Source organism: Mesoplodon densirostris, chromosome 4 (assembly GCF_025265405.1).
Source record: "Mesoplodon densirostris isolate mMesDen1 chromosome 4, mMesDen1 primary haplotype, whole genome shotgun sequence".
NCBI lineage: Eukaryota > Metazoa > Chordata > Mammalia > Artiodactyla > Ziphiidae > Mesoplodon > Mesoplodon densirostris.
In genome coordinates this window covers 23,201,847-23,221,443 of record NC_082664.1, presented here as the reverse complement: position 1 = coordinate 23,221,443, position 19,597 = coordinate 23,201,847, and the positions used below count along the sequence as shown (strand labels likewise).

Genomic DNA, 19,597 nt, shown 5'->3' with positions numbered 1-19,597 from the left:
GAAAGAAGTCGTTTGTCTAGTAGGTAAGCCCTGCTTCCTATATAGCTTATAAAACACAACTGAGCTTTCAGGTTCACTCATCACTCACAAAATACAGTAACTTTTTAAAAAAATATTGCTTTTTCATTAAAAAAAAAAAACTCTGGATCTGAAAAGAAAATCTCACTGCTAACACTAGACTAAGGGATCTTATTTAAAATAATGATTCTTACCTAATAAAAGGATTTGGCTGAATTTAAGAATGGAATGTCAGAGCAGAGGCACCACTAACAGTCTGTGTAGTTTAAACAGAAGAAAAGCCATTTACGAGAAAATGCCAGAACTATTCTAATTAAACTTTGTTTTAATGTTTTATTTTTAAAAAAAACTGTGAGGATAGAAGTAAAGATTTTCTAAGGATCTGAGGGTTTCTTTCTTTCAGTTTTATAGTTATATCTGATGGGATATATTACATGTGCTAAGTGAAATTTGAAAATTTGAGGACTTATGAAGTTCAGTGGCTATCTCTTAGAAGTATCAAAAGTCTAATGTATAATAAACTCAACTGGCTAAAATGCATTTTAAAGTAGCAATTTACATATTGTAATAAAATTTATTAGGCTATGCTATGGTTAAATCAGAGAAAAATTTGTAAATGTCTGATCTTAACGATACTAGTTATCTTTATCCAAGTGGTTCATTTTCATTTTTAAAAAATTTATAGTTCTTAGCATTCCTAACCTCTTTCAGTTAATGGGTCTTCTGCAACATAACTATACTTGGCATAATGTTTGGTAGGTCCCGTAAACCTATTTTCAAAAAATAGCAGAAGATAAAACAGCTCCCACAAAGCATCATTCTTTTGGTATTTTCAACAGAAAGTTGCATAATTTTATGAACCTTAATGTCTAAGTACCAAGCTAAACTTTAGATTTGCTGTTAAATCCAATACTTAGGAAACCAAACAAAACAGCTATTTTGCTTAAGTCTTGAATAAACTTCAAGTTGTTAATATACAACATACACAAGCATAATCACAATTTGGGTTAGAATAAACAGAGCCAAGCAAAGTGCTATGTTCTGAGACTTACCATGTTTGATGCATTCATATGTTGTATCAGCTTAGAATCAGGAACAATAACTTGTGGTGCTGCAGCTATGAAAAAACACAGACACACATAAAAACAAGGAACCATGAGGCTATTTCATAAGAATGCTGTACCATACTGAAAATTCTTTTCATGCTTTCCACATTTTCTGCATGCAAATGCACTCAACCATTTGATATCTCAGAATGTTATAAACTTCTATGGTAAATAACAGCTGCGACATACCCACCTTATACTGGAAAAAACACAATTAAAAAAAAGATTTAACAACACCTAAGGACACGAGGGACCTTGGGAACATGACATAATGAGATACCTAACACCTAAACATATATATTTCTGTGCATTCTTAAACTGGAAATTTTCAAACATAATTTAATATTGTCTTGCCAACTCACAATAACTTTGTTATTAATATAATGATACTACTGCTGGAATGCATTATTGACCCATTAAGAGTGAGCTCAAAACGTTATAATCTACATAGTCTTTTAAAATCTTTTTCTTCCAATTTGACAGCTTCCAGTATCTTATTTCTATCAACTTTTTAAAAAATACAAATCATAAATAATGGCAGTATCACTTAAGCATAAAAGGAACTAAGTGTTTGATTCCGCAAATTTCAGAGAATAAATAGATAATCCCATTATCCTAATATTCTCTGAGTGAAGAAAATCAAATTTTAATTTATGATAACCTAAAATCCTAGTGCCAGGCCTGAAGGCAATAGGAGGAACGGTCATCAAGAAACATTAAAAGGATAAAATTACTTGATGCAAGGTACAGAGTAAAATCAAATATTAAGTCTTATTTGATATAAACAGTAAAATAACTCAGATATTTCTAACGTGCATCAATATGAGTTTTAAGTCTTACATACACTCTCAGATGAGGCAAATGAGTAACTAAACAGTTACCTTAAGATGAAGTTTTCATTTATCTTTATTCTCCTCTCTGACAACAAGATTTACAAAACTTGAAGGCCTAGGAAGTTTTATAACTGAACAAATGCTTGTCATGACAGAAAATACTCCATGTAGAGGATCAAGCTTCTAAGCCTTTTCAGGGCCCAGATTTTCCTCAGCTGTGATGTTTTAAGAGCTACTTCACAGAGCCTCTATTAGACTGCAATGAAACAAAACCTATAAAATGACTTGCACAGTACAAGGCACTATGGACGCAGTCTATAAATACTTGTTTTTTCTTATCTTTAAACCCCATAATATAAATTAAGATGTCATATATCTACTCTTCACTTAAAGGAAATCTAATTCAGTCAATTTAACTGCATAAATTAATAGGGAATAAGAATTTCAGATTACCAAAGTATAGTTACAAGAACCCTCCAGTGTTTATTTATAAAAACTAAACTCAAATGTCTTCATAGGAACAAATCAGTTTCAAAGAAAGTAACGATTCTACTATATAAAATAATGAAACCCTTAGTAAATAAACCTTTATAGATCTGACTTAGGAAATCCACCATTGTGTAGCCATCTGAAAAAAGTAATAATATACTTACCTAATATCATTTTAGGCTTTCAGTTAGTGAATTACTTGTTTATCATTACTACATAAATAGGAACCACATTTTATACACACACAGATACAACCCCCTCAGCCAATAGAAAGGAGACACCCAGAGTGTTTCTCTTCTTTGAAAATGACAACTTTCATTTCCAAGTTGCAGTAGGATCAGCCAGCCTCACCTTGCTGTGACGCAGGAATAAGGACCTGCTGAGTCTGCGCTTGCTGAGGTACTGTCTGTTGCGGTTGAGCCTGGTGGTGGTGGTGGTGGTGATGCTGCTGCTGCTGCGGTTGCTGCTGCTGTTGAACTTGCAGTAAAAGCTGCTGCTCTTCTGAATGAAATCCATCTACTGCCCTAGACTGCATTAGTTTATTCTCCCATAACTAAAGCAAAGAATATTAAAGATTTCTAAGTAAGAGTCAGGGAAAACAACGCTGGACATATGGATAAAACATACTTTATTAGTCAGTTTATAAAGTTTTCACATTTTCAAAACTGATAAATCTACAAATCTCTAATTCTTACTCAAGTGTATGCCACAATGAAAACCAATTTTTAAAGTACAAACCTCATTTTTGCTACTTAAGAGTACTGAAGAATTCTTTTGTTTCTTTTTATTTCTTCAACAAACTTTCCATAGTAATTCCTTAGTTGCCAAGCAGTTTCATATAAGCAATTTTTCAGTAATCAAAAATCATCCTTTTTAGTATCAAATCCATTGTTAGCTATTTTATGGAAATCTTTCTTTCCTAACTTTTAGATAACATATAAAACATAAATTCATCTTTCCTTGAACTATGAGCAACATTATAGAGGCAGTCCTCAGGTTAGAAAACCCTACCTTTCTCTATCTGTCCAACCCTACACAAGGAAAAAGAAACAGCAATGCCTAATATGCTTTCAGAGGTATTCTCAACCCTCCACACTTCTTGAAATTCCCTTCCCTCTTTCATTATGACAAGGATTGACAATCCTTTTTTGCTTAACCACTTCTATTTTCTCATCTCACCCTTGGACAGCTTCTGTGATGAAGGAAAAAAAAATCAAAAGTGGGCAAAAACAAGGAAGTAAAAGAAAATATTTACAACTATTCCATCCTTCTCCCTAACACATTTCCTCTCTGTAAGGCTTAGTGTTCAATCTATAGAGCCCTTATAAAAAAACTGCCCAAGAAAGTTACAAACCATTCCTTAAACACATATAAAATTTAATTCAGCCATTTTGTACACAAGGATCTACAGATACTTTGTTTTCTCCCCTAGGATCTACTCTTGGGATATTGCCTAACTCATGTAAGGCTTCTATCAGATCCTTCAAAAAGCTCCCTTTGCCATACTAACAGGGATTTTTATAAACTGCTGACACAACTGTTTTAGAAATTCTAGATCTACATGTTAATAACAATTCCAGCACATCTCTAACAATTTAGCGAAAAAGTAAACGAAAAAGGTCCATTTCCCAGAGCAACCATTCCCCAGCAGTCTCAGTATTTAGGCTCACCTGAAGACTATTCTTACAGAGACAGTAACAGTATCTATTTCATGCGCTGTGAGGAGTAAATAAGATTTCTATGTAAAACATTTATCAGAGTCTAGCATAAAGTCAGTCATCAATAAAAGTTATTATAATTATTGTAGTGGTGGTATTAATTGTGTAATAGAGCATTACAACAGAAGTCAGGAACCCAATTAGTCCTGGTTTGGCCACTAAACAGCTTTGTGGACAAATTATTTATCTTGCTTTGTGGACAAATTATTTATCTTCCCTGAGAATTTTCTCATCTAAAAAGGGAACAAGTTGAATTAGATTACTTCTAAACGAACTTCCAGCTAGTAAATCTAAGTCAGTGCAAATACCAGACTAAAAACAGCTAGGGTTCTTCCTAGGGTAACAAAAAACTACTTTTTGAGAGCCCAAGTTTTGTCTGGTTCATTTCTATGAAGTGGACACCTAGCATAACACACAGTACAAAATAGGCTCAGACACTGAATAAAATACACTCTACACTCTAAAATACACTCTAAATGTATTATATAGTAAGGCTATATAGGTAAGCCTCCCAGTTATCACCCAAACTGTCTACACTTCTTTTCCCTGTTTCAAAGCAAAACAAAACCTCGCTTCTTGTAGGCCAAAATCAAGGTGAAAAAAGTACTATTAATTAATGCTTTAAGAAACAGGTCTTTAAGGGACTTCCCTGGTGGTCCAGTGGTAAAGAACCCGCCTTCCGACACAGGGGACGCGGGTTCAATCCCTGGATGGAGAAATAAGATCCCACATGTCCCGGAGAAACTAAGCCCGCACGCGCCACAACTACTGAGCCCGCACGACACAGCTAGAGAGTCCGCATGGCGCAAACTACAGAGCCCACACGCTCTGGAGCCCACGCGCTCTGGAGCCCATGCACTACAACTACAGAGCCCACGTGCTCTGGAGCCTGTGTGCCACAACTAGAGAGAGAAAACCCGCACACCACGACTAGAGAGAAGCCCGCGTGCCACAACGAAGAGCTCGAGCACTGCAAGGAAAGATCCTGCACACAGCAACGAAGATCCCACATGCTGCACCTAAGACCCAACACAGCCAAAAATAAAATAAATAAATAAATAAAATATATTTTTTTAAAAAACCAGGTCTTTAAACCATAATTTTCTAAATTTAAAGCTTCAGTTTCTATCACCTCCAATTGGTCTACCCACTGCAATCCTGACCCATCACTTCAATGAAGCTTCCATGACAATGGTAAATATTAACAAATACACATTATGTGCTAAGTGCTGCGTACCACTACTCACCTAGTCTCCCAAGTCAATGATCTGTGAGTCAGAATCTACCCCAATGCCCTATCATTACTGTCAATTTCCTTTCCAAAGCATTATTTCAATCTATCCCTACTATAATGGCCCCAGTTCAAGTCCCTTCCTCCCATCAGCATTACTGCAAAGTGTTAATGCCTAAGCTAATTGAGCTCCCTGCTTCAAATCATACATTCTACACATAATTATTGAATACCTCCCAGCTAGACACTGTTAGTGGCATTGAGAACAGATAGTGAACAAATCTGACAAAGATCCTTGTCCTTACAGAGCCTACATTTTAGTGGAAACTTGTGCTTCCAATCTATCCTCTATAAATCAGTGGTCCTCAAAATGTGATCCTGGACCAATAACATCAGTATCACCTGGGAACTTGTTAGACATACCAATTCTAAGGCCCCACCCCATCGAATCAGCAACTCTGGAGGTAGAGCCAGGAATCTGTTTTAATAACCTATCCAGGTTATTGTGATGTACACTAAAGTGAAAGCTGCTGCTTTTAAGTATAAACCAATACTTTTCAAACTGCAGACTGCAACCCATTAATGCATTATTAAAAGTTAATTTAGATTTTTTGGTAAATGCAAGCAAATTTTTCTTTTTAAATGTCAGACTGTACCCCTATCAACTGAGACTCTTTGAAGCAGAAGTCCAAAACTCTGTCTTTTAACTAGCACCCCGGAGAATCCTTCTCACTCTAAAGACCAAGCTCCTTAATGCAGTATTATGTTAACTTCTACAAATGCTACTATAACTTGCACTCTATTTTCCAAACTACTTGCAGTTCCCTGAATATAGCATACATACGTCCCGTCTAAACTTTCGTAAACTACTCCTTATGACTGACAGTCTTCCCACACAATTCCCAAAAAAATGCAAATGCAAAGTCACACAGCCGCAAAGAAATCGCTCACTGCCTCTATACCTTAGAGATATTTCTATTGGTACACTTTCACACTAAGTCTACCTTCTCTATTAAAGTATGAACTCCTTCAGAGTAGAGACTATGTCTTATTCATAACCTAACAAAATGACTAAGAACTTATCAGAAATTGAATATTAATTTCAAAGAGAATGGAAAACAAACTTGTTTTCTAAGGTAGTTTCTCTATAAAGATGCTACCAACATTTTAGGCAGAATAACTCTTTATTTACAGGGTATTACCACAGGAAGTGTACATGAAATACAACACTCCTCTAGCCTACTAAATGCCAAAGATGCCCATTAGTCATTGTAACAAGCAAACATGGAACCACACATTTCAAACTGCTTCTGGGGGAGCAAGGGGATGCTGGAGTAGTGGGCCACTGAGAATCCATATTTACTAAGTACCAAATACTGTTCTAGGTAATGTGAAAAATACAAGAATAATACCATACAAATATTTGGCATTACACTTATAATATCAAATAATGTAACGTTCAAATTAGTTGCATGTTTTCTGTTTCTCTCCAATTTCATTTTAAAATAATTTTATTTATCAAAATATTTTATTTTTAAAATATCATCTGTTTAAAATAATGTAATACTGTTTTGGCAACAGTAATCATATTAATACCCCTGAAGACTACCAAGAATACTGAATTGTTATTTATTTATTTATTTGTTTGTTTGTTTATTTATTTATTTATTTATTTAGCTACCTTAGAAAATAGGAAGAACTCTTTTGTGTGTGTGTGTGTGTGGTACGCGGGCCTCTCACTGTTGTGGCCTCTCCCGTTGCGGAGCACAGGCTCCGGACGCACAGGCCCAGTGGCCGTGGCCCACGGGCCCAGCCACTCCGCTGGCACGTGGAATCCTCCCGGACCGGGGCACGAACCCGTGGTCTCCTACATCAGCAGGCGCACTCCCAACCACTGCGCCACCAGGGAAGCCCAGGAAGAACTCTTTTCTCCACATTTTTATAGTACTTTTCCCCCCCAACACTATTAGCTATTGTTTCTGGCAGTCCTATTTCAACAATCTTTGCCAGGTCTCTGGAATTAGACATGGAGAAAATTCATTTTCTGTTCCCAAAATATTTTGGATATGCATCATGTTACGCATATCACGTTTACTAGACTAACACTGAATTCTTAACGTGCACTTAAGTACTTTCTGTGTACACTCGTTTTTCACAAAATTTCTTTAAAATAGACATTATTATCTCCTTTTTACAGAAAAAGAACCCGAGGAACAAGAAGTTAGGTACCTTATCCAAGATCACCAACTAACAGCAGGCAAAACCATCGTACAGTCCAGGCAATCTGACTCAACAGGGCTGGACCCTGAGAGTGAAGAGTAAATGTCCTTTAAATTTTAAATTTAAAGTTTAAATTTTGGACTCTAGGCCCTCACTTGCCTCACCATAATCCCAGCACTGGTCCGAAGTTCTAATCTCTAAACTGTACTGCTGCTATCAGAGCAGGTCTAGTCACAACTCTGGTACCTTCCTTATCTGGAGACAAAAGGCTTAGCTTCAAGTCTCTACCACCTGCTAAATGATCTGTCAAAGCATATTTATTCCATTTTTTGATCTATAAAACGTTACCAGATCTACTGCTGCCTGGCAGTATGCTGGGCTAGAAATTCTAAAGGATTCTCCTACTCTCACAAAAACAACTAGATCCTGGATAAAACATAAGACAATTGAATTTTGGGGCTCTTTAGAAATGATGTTGGGGAACAGAGCTTTCCCCAAGGCCAGATGATGTAGAACAGTAGATCATCATACAACTAATGGTTCAAGTATTTATATACAACTAGAGTATATTTAGAATAGTGGTTCTCAATCAGGGGGATTTTTCCCCTTCTGCCCCGGGGACATCTGGCAGTGTCTAGAGATATTTTTGGTTGTCAGAACTAAGGGGTGCTACTGGCATCTAGTAGGCAGAGATCAGTTATGCTGCTAATATCCTACGATAACTAGCCTTCTACAACAAAGAATTAACAGGTCCAAAATGTCAGTAGTGCCAAGGATGAGACAGATCTAGGGGCAGATTAACTTCTTCAGATTTGTCTCCAAATGAGGAATTCTCACTTTGTTTTATTGAGAGGCCATGTTTTCTCTCTCCCATTGTACTTGCTATTTGGATAGGGGTGGGTCTGACAGTTTAGAAATCAGGATAATTTTATCACTTACTTTGAAGAGGACTTCTAGACCGTCATTTCCACCCATAGTCATTTACCAATCTAAAACACAATTTACATTCAAATATAGCTTTATTGAAAATCAAGTGGTGATCATTTTCTAATGTATAGAAATCCTGAATCACTATGTTGTGCACCTAGAACTAATACAGTGTTGTAGGTCAATTACACTTCAATTAGAGAAAAAAGCAAGAAAACCAACATTATGCTTTATGCATCTTTTCTATCTCCCACAGTTCATACATTAAAGGAGACCCACAGTGTTAACAGATAACCTCAAAAATCAGGTTGAATTTTTTCAATGTAGAAGGTCCGTTCCTGAATTATCTAGTTAAACTTCAAATTACAGGCACTCTCACTACTCATCTTAATTCATAATCTAATACACCACTGTATCCTGCACAGCCGTATGGAAGCTTTTGATAAAAGTTTGTAAAACACTATAAAATGGTGAGAAAGGGGACAGAACTAATGACAGAGTCCTTTATAAACCTTAAAATATGAAATATTGTTAGTTTTCATTAGCAAGAATATCCAAACTGACAAGGTCTAATACAGTAGCCACTAGCCACACATGGTGATTTAAAGTGAAATTAATTATAATTAAATAAAAATTCAGTTCTTCAGTTCCACTAACCATATTTCAAGTGTTTAATAGCCACATGTGGCTAGTGGTTACCATACTGGAGAGCACAGATATAGAACATTTTCATCACCACAGAAAGTTCTACTGCATAATGCTGGCTGGCTGTCAGACTGTTAAAACTAGGGCACATTCTGGAAATTCTAATGAGATCCTGAAGAAATTTAGTGCAGAGAATTAAAATAACAAACTCATTTCAGTCTAACAGTTTTATATTTAAATTCAGCTACAACCCAGAATAAAAGAGTATGCCCCGTTTAAAGAACAACAAAAACATTAAACTACTTTTTTCAGTTAGATTCTGGAGCAACATGTTATTAATTTGTTTAATTAAGTATTTACTGAATGCCAACCACATATGCCAGGCATTATGGTAGAGGCTGGGGATTCAAAGTTGAATAAGTCACAATTTTTGTCATAGAAATCTAAGCATTAAACAAAAAATCAGTGCATAACCTATAAAACGTAGATATTATTTTTATACTACTTTTATACTATATTATATGTACATATATCTGTATATATGTGTATACATGTATAAAGTCTTATGTACTAAAAATGCAGGTGGAGCTATGTGGTCTCAAAGATAGCTCATTCTGTTTGGAAAGAACACCTTGATTCTAACTGGGACCAGTAGGAAAATATCAACAGACTCTGTGAAAAGCAAGAGGAGATAACAACTTGGATTGACCACTAGTCTGACATACCGCAAATTAAAGCCTTTGGGACTAATTTTTTGCACCTAAAAATGCTGTACCTTCTACATAAGATCACAGAACTACAAGGACAACCATTATAAGGCTATAACATATTTGTAAAATATTCATTACATGTAACATGAAGGAATCAAAATAAGTTTATTCTCTTCTTATTCATATCCCTGAGATACTTTATGTGTTTGAGTAGTTTATATTGCTATTCTTCCAACTCATGTCTCAGAGTTGGCATTCCTTCACTTGTATTTTTAAATACCTACTCTTCACTTTCAGTAACCATTACATTTCTCACAAGGTAAATAAATATTTCCTCGTCTCATTCAAACCTATATTTTCCCTTCCTCAAAGGGGCAGATTCATATTGAAAACTCTATAGAAGCTGCCCACAGATGCTGCAACATTCTAAGATATATTTCATCACCACAACACAGGTGAGATTTGCTTTATTTAAAATAGTAAGTTGCTAAATTGCAGCCTCCACACCTCTGTTGAATGGATAAATAAAACCACAACAAATGTTCCTTAGCATTCATTAACTGTGATTACTTATTTATACATAGCTCTAAAGGAGCTCAATTCCCAATCTCTAAGCCAGCAGTTCCAAAACTTTTTAGTCTGAGTCCTTTATCATTTTTACAAATTAATGAGGAACTCAATGCACTTTTATGAAATTTTAAATAAGATTTTTTTTAATGTTGATATTTAAAAATAACAACGTGGGCTTCCCTGGTGGCACAGTGGTTGAGAATCTGCCTGCTAATGCAGGGGACACGGGTTCGAGCCCTGGTCTGGGAAGATCCCACATGCCACGGAGCAAGTAGGCCCGTGAGCCACAACTACTGAGCCTGCGCATCTGGAGCCTGTGCTCCGCAACTAGAGATGCCGCGATAGTGAGAGGCCTGCACACCGTGATGAAGAGTGGCCCCCTCTTGCCACAACTAGAGAAAGCCCTCGCACAGAAACGAAGACCCAACACAGCCAAAAGTAAAATAAAATAAATAAATAAATAAATAAAAGAAATGCATTTCCATTAAAAAAAAAAAAGATCCAGAGGAGTAAAGAAAAAAAATAAAATAAAACGTATCCATTACATGTTAACATAAATACTTTCAATGAAAATAACCATATCGTCCAAAAAAATTTCATGAGAAATGGCTTAAAAGGAAACTAACTGGATTCTCATGTCTGCTTCTACGTTCAGTTTGCTTTCGTTGATGTATATGAAGAAAATCTGCCTTCTCACAGCTAAGTAGTTGGAAAAGGAAAAAGTATTTTAAGTGATCGTTTCTTAACAGTTAGCTGCAATGTACAATCTGAAACCATATACCAATTAACTTTTCAAACTCTTCGATTAGAATCCATTAATTTATCTTTCACTTTGAAGGGATTTTGCAACATCATGCATTGATCATTTGGAAAATATGAGTTCAGTGAAGTATGCAGATATGCCAAATGTGAACACATTTCATTATAGAATATCATGAATAGAATATCAAACAACTGCATGTCTTAATATCAACAATGATCTCATCTCAACCTTTACGTAAACATCTCTTTAATATTTGGTACATCAAAATGGGAAGCATGCATAAAGCCCTTCTGCTGCATATGGAACAGTTATCTCAAGGAAAAGCACTTGTGTACATTTGAGTTGCAAGTTTAACTGGTCACTTTTTTTCATGGAATACAACTTTTACTGGAAATATGACAAACATACTATAATTATTCAGACTTGGGCATCTGTCCAACCACATGGACCCCCTGAAAGAGCCTGTGGGGAAGTCCACTGACCATATTTTGAGAACCACTGTTCTGAGCAGTAAGGCAAAAATATTCCATGATTTCATGAGTCATTACAGCATCAAGAAAACACAAATGCTAAATAAAAGTATCTATATATTTCTGCTTAAATCCAAGTAAATAGAAGAGGCAGAAAAGCAGCTCCCAAGCTAGAATACATTATAAACCAAATATTTGGCCCACATAGAGAATCGGACTCCAGAACGTGAAATTTATCAAGCACTTAATCTCCACAACATAAATACATTTTAGAATACCAGTGCATTAAGACCACAAAAAAAGGAAAAAAAAAAAAAAACCTTGCAGGAATGTCAAGTAATTAAAACATAAATGGATACTAGCTGCCCATTAATAATAGCTAATACTATTGCCAGGCACTTTGCTAAATACTTTATATAGTCATTACATTAAATCCTCAAAACAAGCCTAAAAGGTAAGTACATTCTCATCTCACATATAAGGAAACTGAAATATAAGCAGTTTGCCTAAGGTGAGAGGAAGAATGGATGGTAGAGCTGGGATTCAAAACCAGCACCCTTCACATAACTATACTGCTTCCTGCAACAAAGTCAAACGGTCATCATATGGCAAAATTACAGAGTATAGTTTCTAACTGAAGAGAATGTTTAAAAAAAAAAAAGCAGCAAACTCACAGTTTTTAGTTCCATCAGAACTTGTTCATCGACTCCATCATCCAAAAAGATGTCTCTCACATCATTAATTACATCTTCAATCACAGATCTGTATAACTTAGGCTTTAAAGGGAAAATAAAAGACTGCTGAAAAACACGTTATTTTCACATATTAAAATATATAACATTTTCACAAATTCAAAACAAATGTAATACAACAGTCCCTTTTCCAACTCTCTAAAACTTATTTGAGAAGATATAACTTTAAAGGTATGGCCATTCCCATAAACATCATTTGCCTTAGTTAAAATTAATTATTTGATGACTGCATATTTTAATAAAGGTTTTACGACTGTTTAATACAATTCATATACAGAAGATCATTAAAGATACAAGGTCTATACAGTTTCCAGTTGTAATTTCCCATGTTGTTATAGTCAAAACACTTAATGTGTTTTGACTATATCCAACGATATAGTTATATGGGTTGCTATGTCTGGTTTTTATTATTCCTTGCTTGGTTTAACCCGTTGTATCTCCTAACGCCATCGCTGTCTTAACAGAAACTTATGTCCTGTGATTTGCCTGGTAATAATCTGCAACCTAATAAGTATTCAAATTTAAAAATCACCTAATTTCAGTTTTTGTTACCCAGTCTGTACCTTTAAATTATACCATCAAGCTGTTCATATAACCACAATAACAGGTCTCAAAGTCTCAGAGGAACAAGACACAATGATCTCTTTTCCAGGATTTCTCTCCTACTACTGCCCAGATGATGCTATGGAATAGAATTATAAGCAGCCTCGATATTTATTTTTAAACTATTATTATTATAACTATTATTGTTGGCATTACTTGGGGGGAAGCTTGCTTTTAGAAGGTTGACAGAAAAATAAAATGAGAATAGATGTGAAAGCACTTTAAAAGTATAAAGTACTTTTTAAAAACCAAAAGGTAAGAGACGGAAGAATTTGCCCAACCCACATCCTATCTTTAATGGACAAAAGGAAGTTTGCTTGTCAGAGTGTAAAACCAGAGATGCCTTGCTATAAATCTTATCCATTATCACACAGAGCTAAGATCAACAGCCTTTTTAATACTTTGTCATTATTTGTGTTTTATATCTTGCTTAAAAGTTACTGCTTACCCAATAAAACCAAGGGTTTGCTCTCATAAGAAACTCAAACAGATATAATAAATGTTTCATTAGCATCTCTCCCAGCAATACTGTTATCACAGGGGAAACTTCTTATGTGTCCTTGTCCAGCCAGAAATACAAATAATGAGTTCCTCTATACAATTTACCTCAACCATTAAAAACTATTTGTTCCTTTTCATTACAACCAGAAAAACAATTCATGTATCTAGGTTCTCACCTTTGCCGTTCCACTCACTCACCTGCTTTTTATTTTGCCAAATCTGCCTCTGTGAACTAAAATTATTCATGTGATTTCTGCATCTCTACAGTGCCTCCTTATGCTAGCATTCTTATTCTATACATAAGGAAAGTCTATCTGACTATGGGTATCACCTTATCTATGGCAATTCAACTACTGAATTACAAAAATACATTTATAAAGTGTTTTTTTTAAAACCAATGACTCAAGGCATTATAAAGATACAGTGTAATTTTAAAATGGTAGTATAAATCTCAAATTGATGATATAAATTATTTTTTCAGCAAAATAGATGTTCTGGTGTTTCTGAAGTCGGTCATCCCTAAAAATACTCTGCTTGGATATATCCACACATTTATAGGTACAATGTGCTTTTTTCTGGCACTCCCTACTTAATGAATCAATCTTGCTTTAAGATTTTGCTTTTGTAATTTAATTAACCCACAACTTGGCCACTTAATGGATTCATATGCACTATAGTTAAAGAAAGGGAAATGTGTATTATTCATGAAGTATACGCAATTTAAAATTGTTCAAGAGTTAAAAAGCGCGCAAAATACTGACGTTTTTCAAAGTATGTGAGTACACAGGCATTTGAAATAAGCAATTTCTTAATTATTATTTAAAATACTAAACTGTACTTAAGCCAAAGTTTTTGCCTTTTATGAAATACACGGTAATTTAGGTTTGTCCTGGTTTTCAAAAACCAGATATTCCAAACTTAAAAACTCGTAAATTAAAGGGCCATTAGTGCCATTATCTAATGATTAATTAAAGGATTTCTTTCAAAAGTGTTAGTCTCTGGTACAATATTGGAAAATAAGTTGGATTAATTTCTATATTGGATATCATATTAACATCCAATGCAGCAAAAACACTGTCTACTTAGAATTTTAATTTTTTATACCCAGTTTGCACTAAGCAAATTACTCACAATTCCCCGATCCATAAATGTACTGTAGACATAGGTCCTACGTCGAAGCTTTAGGCACTTACTATTTCTTTGAAAAGCTTCGTATCTCAAATATTATAGGAAAACATAATGAAATATTAGGAGCTATATTTCTAACATTTCCTGAATACGTGATAAACAAAATACTACCAATATCAAATCCTCCACAGCTAACAATTAATGTAGAAAACTTTTCAAAAAAAATTACCGACAATAATGCATGCATCTTCTGAATACAAGAACGATTAGACATCTGAGCTTAAGTTCTCTTTAAAAAATAAAAATAAAATAAAAAAAGATGGCAAGTCTGTTTTCCCCTATCAAAGACCGCAAATCCCAGCTGCTGTATGAAAACAAAAACTTGGGGCTCTAAAAGCAGACCCGGTTGGGCACGAAATTACAGTGTACGGAAAGGACTTAAGAATAAACTGAGCTCTGCACGCGCCAGCCTCTCGCCTCGGGAGCACGCACCTCCCAGCCCCGCTCTCAGCAGCTCTCACTATTTAAAGCCGGATCTGGTGTTTAAATGGAGAGGCGGTGACGTAGGCCTGAAAAGCACCTTCCCATCCTGGCAGAGTCTATATTAGAGAGCGGCAATGGCTCTATATAAACAGGGCAGCCAAAGGGAGGAGGACCACAAGGCTCAGGGACTGAAAAGCAGGGTAAGCGGCCGCAGCCATGATGGATCGACCCGAGTCGTCAACGGTACGGAGCCGGGCTGCCGTGGGCTTGTCTGCATTTGGGACCGGGCAAAAAAGTGTTTTATTGTCATAATAAAAATAAGAGAGTGGGGTGGACTAGTGATCACATTTTGCGTTGGTGACTGAAAAGGTTATTTATGTGACTGCTTTTTGCAAACCTACGTGATCGCAAGTAAGAAAAAAGGGACAAACGGTGAGTAGTAGGCAAATTTCAAGGCGAAAGCGGGGCACTTTGACCACTACTGTAAGCTTTGTTTGTTTTGGTGCTTTTGCTAGTCGAAGATACGATGGGGGTTTTGCTTCCCCTTCGCCATTTTACCGATTCGGAAGGAACCGAGATAAGTGCTTTTCAACCTTCGTCCTTTTTTTTTTTTTTTTTAACATAAAATGGCCCCACTGAAGGCTCTTTAAGCACAACCGCCAAAACGCCCAAAGTAACCCCCAAAGTAGCCATTAACCTTTCACTGCGTTAAAGTGGATCGCGGTGGGTCTTGGGGATTCGCCCAGCTCCCCAAACACGGTTTTTGTTTTGAGCCTGCTCCGGGAGCCTTCTCCAGCCGGCGCGGCCGGGCCCGCTTCGGGGAGAAGCGGCGGCGCCCCTCCCGCCCTCCCTCCTGGCAGCCGGGTCTGGGGCCGGGGCCGCGCGCTCGCCCCGGCCCAACCGCCCCGCGGCGGCCCCAGGCCCAGCAGGCGCCCCCGCCCTCCCCGCCGCCGCGGCCGCGAGCCTCGGCACCCCCCCGCGCCCGCCGCCCGGCGCACCGGCCCGCTCCGCCTGAGGCGGGAAGCGGCGGCGGCGGCCGCGCGGGCGACTGAGGAGAGTCGAGGCCGGGAGTCGCGGCCGTCCCCGCCCCCGCCCGGTCCGGCCGTTGCTGCCGCCTGAACGAAGCCCCCGCCGGCCACCAAACCACGTCCTTACCACGGTGTTTGTATTTGCCGAGTTCGCCATTTCCACACACAACACAAACAAGAGGGGGGCAACCCCGAGAAAAGATGAAAACAAAAACAAACAAATAAAAAAAAACACCCGGTGACCCAAGCCACCGCAAAATTGGGGGGAAAAATTTTTCAAACAAAATCGGATCCTGACGGAGGAGAGGGGAGCGGTGAGAGGAGGTAGAGGAGGAGGAGAGCAGTCCTCGGAGCTAAAAACTCGAGAATCGCCCTTAAAAAAAAAAGGCCACGACCCTTCAGGGGTCCTGGGGGGCGTTGCCCGCTCCCCACCCCGCACCAAGGAGGGAAACCACCACCGGTCGCCGCTCCCCGCGCCGCCGCTGCCGCCACCGGCTGCAGCTCCAGCCGTCCGGTCCGCCCGCTTCTCCCCTTTATATAGTGAGCCAACAAGCTGCGCGAGCCGCCGCCACCGCCGCTGCCGCCGAGAGACAGGGCGGAGGGGGAGGGAGGGGCGGAAGGGGCGGGGGCAGAGGTGGGCGGGGCTGAGCGCGAGACACCGCGAGAGCCGCGTGCGCAGGCGCGCCGGGGCGGAGGCCGCCGCGCATCGTCACGCGCAATGGAGGCTGTTGTGAGGGCAGGGCCCGGGGACTTAAGTAGTAAAGTTGGACCGCTGTCTCCCCAAGTCTCGCGTGATCACGTGGTCGGCACCCAGGCGGAAGCTTTGGGATGAGGAACTTGCTAAGCACTGCTGGAAAAAGCGTGAGTTTTGGTGACACAGGAGTCCAGAGCTAGCTGGGATCGCCTCCCGTCGGGCATTTATGCGCCGTCGCGCGCTGGAGGGGATAGGAAATGCGGAAGGGGCGCTGGCTGTTGCCCCGCTAGGAATGGCCGCGGAGGAGGGCCGGTCACGTGGCCCAGGTTCCTTCCCCTGGCGGGCTCGGACTGAGGGAAGTTTCAAATGCGGAGTCATCTCCGAGAACGGGCTAGACTCAGATTCCGAGTTCCGAGGCGTTGGCACCTCTTGCCTAGGATGGGCCTTTAGCTTGCAGAATTGTGTACGAGTTCTTAAAAGGGATGAAAGCTGATTTGGGCCCCCCGTAAACATATTCCAGAATTAATAACACCTGCAGCCGTATGAGTTCTCTCCACCAGTAAGCTACAAAGTCTCTGGGTTTAAGTTCCCCAAAGGTCCGGCCTCTACTATCCCACGTACTTTAAATGACTTTTCAAGGTGGTGGAAATGCCACCCCACGCCACCCACCGCCAACCCGAAACACTGATAACCTGGATTACGACCGCACAACTTTTCCCGGTTTTTAAAAATATTGCCCAAATTCAGTGACTCCACATGGTCAGGACATATTAACATCTGAAATACTTGGCATTTGACACACCAAGTCACATGGCCTCTCGCTGCGGAAGAGGGGCAGAAAATGTCCATGTCTTGTACTGCAACTCAATAGGCTTTTGACCTGCTCTGCCCAAGCTAATCTCGCCTTTATATCAACATTTCACGCAGAACAGAGAATGCTCTGTTAAGAAGGCAGAGCTCACAGTACCTAATTTTCTTGTCCCTAGGAATTTCCAGAGACATGGAATGTAGTCTGGACAAGTGAGGGAGTTTATCCTCAAAAGGCAAAGCAAATCAAAATGTCAAACTTCTTTGCCTCTGAAATCATAGTTGAGGAATATCAGTTGCATCTCAGTTCCCTGCACAACTGCTTCTTTGGGAGGATCAGAACAACAACAAAAAAAAACACAGGAAATCATAGTGTTCTTTATATATTATATAAAATTATGTTTCCATCAACATTTGTAATTCATTTAATAGCCGGGTGACCATTAGCGGGAAAAGTTATACTAACTAATACTTTTCATTTCTTACTATTTTAAGAAGACTTGTTACCTCCTTATGTAAGTACTACTTTTTAAAAAAATTAATGTATTTATTTATTTATTTTTGGCTGCATTGGGTCTTGGTTGCCACCTGCGGGCTTTCTCTAGTTGCCCGCAGCGGTGGCTACTCTTAGTTGCAGTGAGCAGCTTGTTAGGAACCAGGCTGCACAGCAGGAGGTGAGTGGCTGGCAAGCAAAGCTTCATCTGTATTTATAGCTGCTCCCCATTGCTTGCATTACCGCCCGAGCGCCACCTCCTGTCAACATTATGGTGAGTTGTATAATTATTTCATTATGTATTACAGTGTAATAATAATAGAAATAAAGTGCACAATAAAAGTAATGTGCTTGAATCATCCTGAAACGACACCCCCCCTGCACCGCCACCCCCCCTCCTCCGTCTGTGGAAAGATTGTCTTCCATAAAACTGGTCCCTGGTGCCAAAAAGGTTGGGGACTGCTGTTTTGGTGAATAGAGAAGTTGAGGGGAAAGATCTTATATCTCAAACTTGCTAATCCTAATGGAAGTCTTATTGTAAAGTATACTGCATAATTACAGCATTCATTCAAGATATAAAAAGCACTGATATATTTCAGTCCTCAAATAAAATTATAATCAGGTTTCACCTAATTTTTATTTGAAGTATAGTTGATTTACAATATTGTGTTAGTTTCAGGTGTCCAGCAAAGTGATTCAGTTATATATATGTAATTTTTTTCAGGTTTTTTCCATTATGGTTATTACAAGGTATTGAATATAGTTCCTTGTGCTATACAGTAAATCCTTGTTGCTTATCTATTTAGTTTGTATCTGTTAATTCCATACTACTAATTTATCTCTCCACCCTCCCTTAGGTCTTCTGCCCATTTTTTTATTGGATTGTTTGTTTTCTCGATATTGAGTTATATGAGCTGTTTGTGTATTTTGGATATTAACTCCTTGTTGATCGCATTGTTTGCAAATATTTTCTCCCATTCCATAGGTTGTCTTTTCATTTTGTTGATGGTTTCCTTTGCTGTATAAAAGCTTTTAAGTTTAATTAAGTTCCGTTTGCTCATATTGGCTTTTATTTCTTCTGAATTGGGAGATTGATCTAAGAAAATATTGTTACTTATGTTCGAGAATGTTTTGCCTATGTTCTCTTCCTGAGTTTTATGGTGGCATGTCTTATAGTTAGGTCTTTAAACCATTTTGAGTTTATTTTTGTATATGGTGTGAGGGAGTGTTACAATTTCATTGATTTACATGTAGCTGTTCTGCTTGCCCAACACCACTTGAAGAGACTGTCCTTTCTGTATTATATATTCTTTTAAATTCTTTGTTGTAGATTAATAGGTGTGTGGGTTTATTTCTGCGCTATCTATTCTGTTCCATTGATCTGTTTTTTTTTCTGCCAGAACCATGC

The 19,597-nt window shown here is 38.3% G+C and overlaps 1 protein-coding gene and 1 non-coding gene across 2 annotated transcripts in view; both read right to left on the bottom strand.

The window, feature by feature from the left end:
- GTF2A1 (general transcription factor IIA subunit 1) overlaps positions 1 to 16,779 on the bottom strand; it is a 45,195-nt gene extending 28,416 nt beyond the window's left edge. The window contains exons 1-4 of the mRNA XM_060095750.1: positions 16,323 to 16,779; positions 12,375 to 12,476; positions 2,798 to 2,999; positions 1,071 to 1,135 (exon numbers count right to left, since the gene is read on the bottom strand). Coding sequence (XP_059951733.1) covers positions 1,071 to 1,135; positions 2,798 to 2,999; positions 12,375 to 12,476; positions 16,323 to 16,352 — 399 coding nt within the window. The 5' untranslated portion in view covers positions 16,353 to 16,779. The remainder of the gene's footprint in view (positions 1 to 1,070; positions 1,136 to 2,797; positions 3,000 to 12,374; positions 12,477 to 16,322) is intronic.
- LOC132489678 (small nucleolar RNA SNORA79) lies at positions 1,690 to 1,833 on the bottom strand. Its single transcript, XR_009532069.1, has one exon. It is a non-coding gene; the product is annotated as a small nucleolar RNA SNORA79 (small nucleolar RNA).
- Positions 16,780 to 19,597: the final 2,818 nt, after the last annotated feature.